The sequence below is a fragment of the Ceratina calcarata genome, unplaced genomic scaffold (genome assembly GCF_001652005.2).
Source record: "Ceratina calcarata isolate Rehan_Ccalc_2016 unplaced genomic scaffold, ASM165200v1 scaffold291.2, whole genome shotgun sequence".
Taxonomy (NCBI): Eukaryota; Metazoa; Arthropoda; class Insecta; order Hymenoptera; family Apidae; genus Ceratina; species Ceratina calcarata.
The window spans coordinates 771,285-781,632 of NW_017151492.1; the positions used below are offsets into that span (position 1 = coordinate 771,285).

Here is a 10,348-nt window from a genome sequence, read left to right on the forward strand (position 1 = left end):
TAAACTTCGCTCGTCTGTAATTATAATTTTTAAAAGTTCATTGCTTCAAATATTTGACATAGCTTATTATTACATCTCTTAAACTTTAAGCAGTGATCTTACAGCTCATTCAACCTTAAAGGGGCTTCGCCACGTAAGCCTGAGACTATAATAAAGATCTCGCAATGCCAAACAAATTGTTCTTAAGTATTTTGCCAAGGCCATCAATCTGTTCTTCGCTGATTCTCGTTAAGTACCCACGATGGTATTTTCTTCTCGGAGAAGAACTCATTCCGTACAGCCTTCTGCCTTTTTAATCGACACTTCTGTTACTCGCATATAGTTTCATTCATTGCGCAATGTCACGTGTAATCTCACGATTGCGATTTTTCGTTTACAAACTTTCTAACTGTGCCTATTCATCCAGTAAGCCGTTAAATTCTCATCTAAAATAATATCTCTCTTTCCTGTAAATAACTTTATCATGTCAGATCGATCTCATTTCTGTGAACTCGTTAATTCTCTTGAATTCTATGGGGGGGAGGGAAATTTACTATCACGGTTGTTACACGATTTTTATATGTGCTATGTGCTCAAAACAGACGTTCACTTCCATCGATCAACATACCAAGCAGACCAAGAGTTCGATGACGTTGTTAACAGTTAAACTTAAGTAGAAACAGGTTTCACACGCGGTGAACTGGAAGTATCATTATGAATTCCGTCCATGTTCCCCCTGCGTTAAATATCAATCATTGTGGTGGTCCCGACTGTTTATTATTCAGTGCATCCATTTCAGATATACATTATCACAGTCGTGTGAAACGAATCCCTAACACGATGCTCTTTAAGCTACAATTAATCGAATCTTGACCCGGAAGTCAATAGGACAATTAATAAATCAATTCCAAAGTCAAATTCTATTATCATTCAAACGTTTAGTACTTCCTGAAGAAGAATCGATCGCGTTTCAAAGAAAATTAAAAGAAAAAAAACATTACTGATCAATTTAACTAATTATTAGGATTTTTTCTCGCTGTCTTATTGTACATTGAAAAAAAAGCATAATCGTATGTTGCATGTGTGATCTTGGAAAAGCGAAATTTTCACGTGGAATTGTTTACTCGACGATAATGGGAAACTGGTTACGTTTACGCGTTCTTACGCTTTCTCACTTGTACGAATTTGATTCCTTTTTTCAAACGCCGTTTTACCAACCGTGCGTTATGACCGCTTTCACCGTGTCCAAACGCTGTGTTTTAATTACTTTTTACTGTTCAGACCCGTCGAGGATTGCGTGGATCAGGGAAACAGATCTTGTCTTTAGAAACCGTTCTCATTGACAGATATACTTGGATTACGTATAACGAGGAGAAAACTAAAGCAAATAGATATGCAAAGTTTAATCTCGACATATCTTAAAATGACGATTTTCATTTAACAATTACGCTTCCTGTTCCTCAATTCTGTTTGCGAAAAGGGTGTATTGATAAAAAAATGCAAATTTCTTTTAGTTATTGAACTTTTTCTCGGACACTGCCCTGCTTCAATGCCAGCTGCATTCTTCGTAGATCACCGACCCTGAGTTACTTCTCAAAATAAAAGTGTACGCATTACCCATTGGTTACGGTCAGTTTTATGTCCGCGCTATCATAAATATGAACGGCGATTTAATTGCAAATTCTACGCTTGAATACCGTGCGTGCGATATCTCTAGGTGAAATCACTTCTCACTGGGTCATCATTGCACTAGAATCATTCCGCGGTTGTCTTGATTCTTAGTGCAGTATAGATGCGTCCACAAGAGTCATAGACATCCTCTGTAAAGGACCTTTCCCACTGTCCGCCGTCACGGTCGCCGGCACGGAATGGCAGGGCCGAAACATGAAGAGCGAGTAGGGAAAATCGTGTAAAAGCTGGGTACTTCAAAGGGGCCCACTGACCTGCAGAGCCGACCGGCACGGCCGAGCGAGACGCAGACAGTTGACCTATTCGCTCTGCAGGCCAGTGGGCCCCTTTGAAGTACCCAGCTTTTACACGCTTTTCCCTATACCTCGCAACTTCATGTTTCGGCCCTGCCTTTCCGTGCCGGCGGACAGTGGGAAAGGTCCTTTACGATAAAACATCCGTTCCTGCGTTCGTGTGCGTGGAACCGGTCTCACTTACGAGTGGATGCGAGACTAGGGCTAAGGCCAGGTGAACGTGGGTATCAGCCGTAAATTGTTTTGACGTGATCACTGACGTGATTTCCATATATTATTAAATATTGCATATATTATAATTATGCCAAGTCCTTTGTTAATAAGCATTTAATAAAAATGTTAATTTATAATGATAATGTTAATTTATAATTGATTTGATTGACGGAGAAATATAACAAGTCATCGCTTGCGATAAGGAGGCGACGTTTGTATACAAGAAATGAAGAAAATAAAATTAATGTATTCATAGTTACTATGAATCATTTGAAACTTCATTGTGAGTATAGAATAGCATGAAGAGGCAATCTTTTATTTTATTTAATCAAAAGAAACTAACGTTTCCTGTGACATCACACTGTTTGATAATTAATTTGAAAAACAAATGCAAAATCACTCGTTACAAATTACAGGACGTTGATGTACACTTGATATGGATTTTTCAGAAAAAAATAACATTTCCTGCGATATCACACTATTTGACAGTTAACATGCACTTGATATTAAGAGAACAGGGATTAATTTACAATTTTGATTATCATGCGAACGTAGAAAACTCCTTATTTTCTTATGTCAAACCTAATTAATGAAAGTGCATTTGTATAAATTATCATTGACACGACGGAAGTTATTCAGATTTTTGAATACATTAAAACACCAGTTATTCGAAATGAGGGAAGGGAACACATGACAGTTTTACTGCAAAATTTGTCGGGATATATAGTGGGTACGATTATTATTTGCATTTTAATGATTCGTCAATGATGATTTGCCAAGAGACTCGAGTTAATACAGGGCTATATTTGTTTTGGATTGCACAACGAGAATGCTTTGACTAAAAACACTTTATTCGATTTTAAGAGGTGTTTAAACAATTTCAAAATCAGTGGCTTAGATGTTCGAGCCTCGAGATGATCTTCAATGATTAATTTTTTTACTAGAGTCAGATAATTATTAAATAATTTATAGATTTTTTACTAATATCAATTGGCAATTCCACATAAAAATGAATATCATAAAATCGAGGTTTTTTAAAAGAAACATCCTAAGAAGTTGATTCACTTAATATTAATGCGTATTCAAAATAGTAGAGTAAATGAAGGTAATGAGCACCAGAAGGATGTAGCATGATTTTTCGAATGAGGTAAAAATTTTTCATGAATTCACAGCGTCTGCATGTGAACCAACATTCGATTTGCTGGTAATCGCATGTCGTTGTCCCCGTTCCCAACGAAAACCGGGGTCCACAGTCCTGGTTCTCCGCTCCCTGAGTGAACGTACACGATTCCCAACAGTATCTGGAGCGCGTATAGTCGGTGAAAGAAGTATACTGGGATGTTAAATGAAATCACACGAATATCAGAAAACGTTTCCATTACTCCCCATTATGTCATTATTACATTGGAGATTTTTGGGACCTTGAGAGATAAAGACGTGACTCTCTTGAGAAACTTGAATAAAAGGTAGTGAACGGATATCATGAAAAATGGAATAAAACGCCTGGCACAGGATGTGCAGTTTCAGGATGAACAGTGCTGGAATAATTTGTTAATTAATACTCGGTGTATTTGGTGGGAAAATAATGGGAAAATAAGGAAGATTAGTAAGTGTGATTAACGACGTGTTGGATAATCAGAATAATAAAAGCAAGCGGAAATGACATAAGAGGTTTGTATGACATTTTTATGTGTCAATGGTGACAGTGACGGTGATAAATTCGTCGCACAATAACTAGTAAATATATTCTTGTCGTTTCCTATTTTTATCAAACGAATAATTAGAACCCGTGCCATGTACGCTTGTATGATAATCGATGTCTAAACTGACAGATAATAAAATATATTGAAAGAATCACCTCTGAACCGAATGAACTCGGATCTTCGCTGTCGAGTCTTCCCTTGAACACTGTACACTGAAAAACTTCGACAAATCTGCCAACTGGCAGTCACTTTCCACACCGGTGACTCTTTTAATAAATGCCAGCAACGCGAGTCTAGAATCATCCGGCCTAGCCACGTTAATCTTTCCATAAATCTAAACCATCATCGTACAACATTTTATTTTTCCTTTTTACCTTGGAAGAAAGCTAATGTACGTACACTCGGTGTGTATTGAGCAACGACTGACATTCTTGTTTCCGGAATAAGAGACCGTAGGCCCGGCGCATCGCGATCCACGTGGACGAAACTGGTGAACGAAAATAGGCGAGTAGTAGAAAGTAAATTCACGGCGGTGAAATTCGCGTCGAAAGGACGGACGGATCGGTGGCAGCGTCAGAATGATGCTGTTGACGGACGATCGTCTTTTTGACCGCTTTTCCCCGGGCTCGATTTTTGCGTAACTTTCGTTGGCCCGCGCGTCACGCGCGCAAGTACAAGTACATAAGAAAGTAAATATTCCAAAACAGGTTTGAAACTGTACCGCGTGAGCATTTCTACCTTTTTGGACGAACGCAACCGCGCGAACTAAATTGCTTCCCGAGATTGTCAAGCAAATCCACGTTTTTTAGACATTTAGAAACGTTTCGTAACTCTTTCTTGGAATGAAACAGAATATGAAGAATGATTGCAGTAGTGCTGATGTCAATTAAAAAATCTTCGCGAACTGGAGACACTCCTTGCATTTTCCTATACATATTCCAAGAAAAAAAATTGCATACGTTAATGCATAAACTGTATTAATGCTCGGTGTGTCAAAAAACATTGCTATAATGATATGCATACGTTAATGTAAAAAGATGTACAATGAGATGCAAAAAGAACATAATGGTACACACGTGCGTGAATAATAATCTAAGATCACATTTTTCAATTAACACTGCTTGTGTAATATTGAATCTCAATTTTATTAACAATTACGTAATGTTAAAAGCGACAGTGCTATGATTTTAAATGGTATGTGTATTTAGCTTATTCTTTCCTGCCACATTGTAATGAATCCTGAGCGGTAAAATATTTCTGGTGTCATCAATTTCGTTCCAAGAATTTCACAAGTGCTTTTCAATCAGCGAAATACAATCGGATGGTGAACCCGATTCTAGAAACAGAGAAAGAGAGAGAGAGACAGGAAGAACACGTCGGTTTCTTATCCTCGCTTTCTTCGAGACAGGATTCGAAATAAGCAGAATAAATATTATACAATAGTCGGTGAGTTCCGGCCGTTACTGAGCACTGCTATTCCATGACGCAATTATTGTCGTTTTGTTTTTGCTGATCGACATCGTTCAATGACCATGCTCGATTGAGAATCAATCGGGTCACTTGTTCATAGCTCCCAATTGAGAGAGCCAAGTATTTTTGTTTTTATTTCATTATGCAATGTTACTCTAAAAATTTTCTTTCAGATTTAAAAAAATGGTAAAATCATTTCTCGCGACGTTCTCTAAATTCGTTTTACTTTTTAAAAATGCTAATACTATTAACATTTCTCTTCTGCATTAACTATGATATTAGAAATATGGACTAGTATATTAATCAATTCATTATTTTATAAAGTATGTATTAGAGTAATTGTAAATTTATTCTACGAACAAGGAAAACATGATATGAACACAGGACGTAATCGATAATTTAAAAAATTATATTTATTTTTACATCGTTGACAAGCGAAACTAGTTTTACTGGAAATAACAAAGTGTAAATTAGCTAGTTTAGCTAGTGATAAGCACTTTTTATTTCCTCAAGTTGTTTATTGTGCAACCTCTACGAAAATCGCAGCATCATTTTGTACGAAAAATGGTATAATCAATTGGATCATTGTTCCGTTTTGTTAGCTAAGTTTTGCGGTTTTAAGTATGGTCAACTAGACGGTTTGGTAATTCTACCCTCTTTCTAGTTTCCTCCGTTGCGTAATTTCTTCACATCATTTTATCGACTAAACGTGCCGCCGAAGCGACGTAGACATAAGTGAACTTATGTCGTGACTGTCAAAAACTAGTGGCAGGCTACTTTTAAACAATGATATAATAAGAATTATACAACTGCTCTTTCGATTGGCCAAGTGTCGTACAGAAGTAAATGATTCTATGAATGACTGAATAAACTGAAGTAATGGAGTTTACTTTTGACACACGCGTACACGAATACAATGGCTAATATAGTACGCATTTTCTAGAAGTCACGATGATTACAAGCTACTCTGTAAAGAACGAATATGTTATATAGAACAGTATATGTCAATGTAGATTTATGTTACTTGATATTACTTTTTACTTAATCGCACTTACGGTTATAGCAATTAAGAACGGTTCTAAAAAATTGTTTATATTCCACCTCCACTTAAAAAATCAGACGAATGCGTTCGTATGGACGCGTCTAAAAGCAATAAAAATTATAAATTACTACAGTTACGTGTTTTTCTTCACGTCTATATCTTTTTTCACTTAAAAATAATGATCTAAAAGTGAGAGAGATGAAACTATTTGTTGGACCTTGTACGATACTAGAGTGCATATTAAAAGAATTATAATTTACAATCCAATGTAATTTACAATTACAGTCGGAAGAACATTGCTAATAATAAACAACAAAAAATATTTTTCGATTTTTCCGATATTTTTCCAAGGGAAATGCGTTTTTCTAAGGTACATAAACTTTTGGGATTGACTGTATAGCCAATACATCCTTAAATTGATTAATTAAATCGAGGAAGAACAATTAAACTAATGATAATAATTTTAGACGCAAATGTCAAAAGTGTGCGTTTACTTTGCGTTTCATTGTAAATACGTTCGGTCAAAAATGAATGATATACACGGAACTTGATTAAAATCGCAAAACTGTAGAATTGTATAAGGCCATGGAAATTTTTTCTTGATTCGTGAAAGTTGAATACATTCTTCGACGAGTGAATATCTTGTTTTTGAGACTCGAAAATAACCACGTGACCTTGCACTTTACCGGTCTGACGTCTATATAACAGTGAAAAAAATATGCACGTTTCCTATACATATCAAATATATTTGAGTCTAAACAGATATTTTCTTAGAGCGTTTTTGGTACTTTGTGGTAGGTCCAAATAAAATGGATAAATAAAATAAAACAGGTCTGCGCGAATTGATGTGTAATTCGTGAAATTTAGCTGGCTTACGAATTTGGCCTACTTATTATTTTAAAAAAACAATGGGAGAATTAGTACGTCGACGTGTAACGCTTAATTAGCGTTGCTCACATAATTATTGCACGTTCGAACAACGGCGCTTCTCACAATTAAGTGTTACTCCAGCGTTGCGTCGGGTCACCCTACATAAATGCAAATGCAGAATGACGATTTGGTTGTGACATTTTTATAGCGAAGACATAGAAAAGATGAGGATTAAATTGTTCGGACATAGCCATTGCATAATTCTCCCGTTTAGTCGGCTATCGAAATTCATTGACATTCCGGCACGGCGGTAGCAAGTCAAACTTCCGGTTCACTTACCTCGCTGCGGACGATCCTTCGGATTGTCGAAAGTAAAACGTAAACAATTATAGTCTCTCCTCCAAAATGTCAATGCGGCTGCTTTCAACGATTCCTTCGATCGCCGGGAAGATAGACGTCGAAGCGATCTAACAATTCAAGAGGCACCAAGCGGCGCAGCTACTGTCGAGTCACGTTCCACGGGTATCGAGGAAGAAAATCGCTGTTAGAATGGGATCTACGCAAAATCAACGACTCTTTTTTTGCCTCTTATCTCGCGAGTCTTTCTCTCTTCGCGCGCAACTTTCTCGAGTTTCTTCACCGAACACTTTTCTCCTCGCTCGACGAAATCTAATTCTGTTCCTAGACGCCGCGATGGTCGATGGATTTTTCGCGCGAATCGAAAGGGTGCCCCGGAACTCGGCTCGGTTACACCGTTACCGTTCGCGAGCACTCTGTTACAGCTAGCCGTGGTAGGCGAAGTGGGTATCGTTGACACGGCGATCGCGCGCAACAGGTTCCTCCACCGTTTAAAGTTTGCTGACGAGTAATTATGGAATCCCAAAATGACACCACGAATGCGTACGTTCTCCTCGTGATAACACTAGCTGTGGGTTTAAACGCATATCTGTACGAACTGAAATGTTGACCGAGGTCCGATCGCCGCACCGTCGAACACCTGACTGCCGTTCCTCGCGGTTCCCTTTGGAAAATCAAGATCAAGTCTAAGTCACATGGAGGAGGGGGATCTATGAATCGGGGAGTCGTCTCATATGCGTATACGGAGTGTCTATATATACGCACACCCGATTGTGTACTCCTTTTTCAAGAAGAATCCTGGGAACGCCGGACCTCCCTTACTTGAAAAATATTTAATCATTCGTTTGGCTCTGGATATAGTATACTCGATCAAAAGTCAAATTTTATAAGATACGTTCATAATAAGAAGGTGAAATAAAGCGTGCCTAATCTTTTACTATAATTAAAATAAGGCTACTTATTTTATTCGTATTTGAATAAAATTTAGAAGGTAGAAACAGCCGATTCATGATTATTGATTTATGATTTTGAGTCCTAAGAAAATTTGTTACATAATATTACAACGAAATGATTAGATATACAAATTTTTTGTAATGCATATGAATTATTCACATCATTTAAGCAAAACTAATGTACTAAAACTTAATTAACATGTCCATATAATCACATTTAATAATTGCAAATGAATTATTTCATCTCTTGCACTAAAATATTATATCTACAACTGAGCAATAAAAAGATTCTCAAGTGACATGACGCAGACTACGTCAATATAACATTTAACGATTTATTTATACAAATCGCTATTCTGTCGTTCAATACAGAATTACAATTAATTACCCGTTTTTAGTTCAATAAAAATTTAAATTCATGTAATTTCCGGAATTCAAAATACATTCGCATTAACAAGTGGAAACAGCAGTATAACTGGGTTGCTATATTTTCTATTAACTAGATTATTTTCCAAATTGTTTAAATGCGATAAAAATTTAACATAAGAATTAGGAATATACTTATTCTTATTATTTTTACTACTGAGGAGATATTAGTTTTCATCGGTGTGTTATTACTGTAACAATATAGTTATGATTCTCGCTTTTATCGACGAGTACCAAAGGAGATGCAGACGGTGTTTGTCAGACCACCGACATTACCTAGTCTACTCGGATGTTTTTGACAGCAGCGTAGGATAGAATAGAGAGTATCAACAAAACTATGACAATTCACAATCTGTACATATTTTCCAAGAATGGAACATTACTGTATTATGCGGAATGGAATAGGTTGAACAAATCTGGAATCACAAAAGAAGAGGTACGTGCAATAACTGTAACAGCTTATTATTTTAACAAATTGCTAATATTTTCTAACCTCGTGAAATGTGATTATTTTCTTAATTTTAATTTTATAGTTTCTGTACAATTTATAACATGTGTCTATCTTTGTTTTATTATAAAATCCTGTTTTAACTACAATTTTATTATTTTTAGGAAGCAAAGTTAATGTATGGAATGTTATTTTCCATTAAATCCTTTGTAAATAAAATATCTCCATTAGATCCCAAAGAAGGATTTTTATATTATAAAACTAGTAAATATACATTACACTATTTTGAAACCCCATCTGGATTAAAGTTTGTATTAAACACTGATAATGCTACTCAGAATGCTAGAGAATTATTACAACAGTTGTACAGAGAGGTGAGTGAATTTTCTATATTTTGTTTTTAATTTTTTCTACAGTTATTGAAACACTCTATACTACTAATAACTACTGTCGCTGTTTCAGGTATATTTGGAATACGTTGTAAAAAATCCTCTATGTCAGTTAAACGAGCCGATCCAAAGTGAGCTGTTTAAATTGAAAACTGACGAATTATTTAAGAAATCTCCTCTATTTTTAAGTAGATCAATTTAATTCAATTTTGTACTTCTACGTGTAATGTACTTGGATATAAACGTGATTTATAAAATTATTCAATTTTCCAAATTCAATTCCATCGAGGGAAATGCAGTTTAGAAATATAGAATAAAAATGGTAAAAAAGTATTCCTCTAACTTCAATGAATATTCAATTTACATTATATTTTATTATATTTATGATTTTACATTGATTATAAAATGAAAGAATAGCATAAACAATACAATTTTACGATACATTGAACTGTGGTCTTCCTACAAAATATACAATGTCTAAAAAATAAATCGAACCTGATACTAAATACGTTTTAA

At 35.7% G+C, this 10,348-nt stretch overlaps 2 protein-coding genes across 2 annotated transcripts in view; one reads left to right on the top strand and one right to left on the bottom strand.

Annotated features, from left to right (window-relative positions):
* LOC108623827 (ABC transporter G family member 20) overlaps positions 1–8,260 on the bottom strand; it is a 15,670-nt gene extending 7,410 nt beyond the window's left edge. Inside the window, exon 1 of the mRNA XM_018022642.2 lies at positions 7,599–8,260. The gene's annotated coding sequence lies outside the window, so the exon portion shown is untranslated. The remainder of the gene's footprint in view (positions 1–7,598) is intronic.
* A 952-nt stretch (positions 8,261–9,212) lies between these two features.
* Bet5 (blocked early in transport 5) lies at positions 9,213–10,092 on the top strand. The gene is made up of 3 exons (XM_018022672.2): positions 9,213–9,431; positions 9,608–9,817; positions 9,906–10,092. The coding sequence occupies exons 1-3, from the start codon at positions 9,333–9,335 to the stop codon at positions 10,032–10,034; spliced, it is 438 nt and encodes a 145-aa protein (XP_017878161.1). The 5' UTR covers positions 9,213–9,332; the 3' UTR covers positions 10,035–10,092.
* Positions 10,093–10,348: the final 256 nt, after the last annotated feature.

What these genes read in the sequence shown, in the direction of transcription:
- Bet5 (XM_018022672.2), top strand. Translation starts at nt 9,333, where the DNA reads ATGACAATTCACAATCTGTACATATTTTCCAAGAATGGAACATTACTG. An exon ending in CTGGAATCACAAAAGAAGAG is followed by an intron (nt 9,432 to 9,607) that starts GTACGTGCAATA and finishes TATTATTTTTAG; the next exon opens with GAAGCAAAGTTAATGTATGG. An exon ending in TACAACAGTTGTACAGAGAG is followed by an intron (nt 9,818 to 9,905) that starts GTGAGTGAATTT and finishes TCGCTGTTTCAG; the next exon opens with GTATATTTGGAATACGTTGT.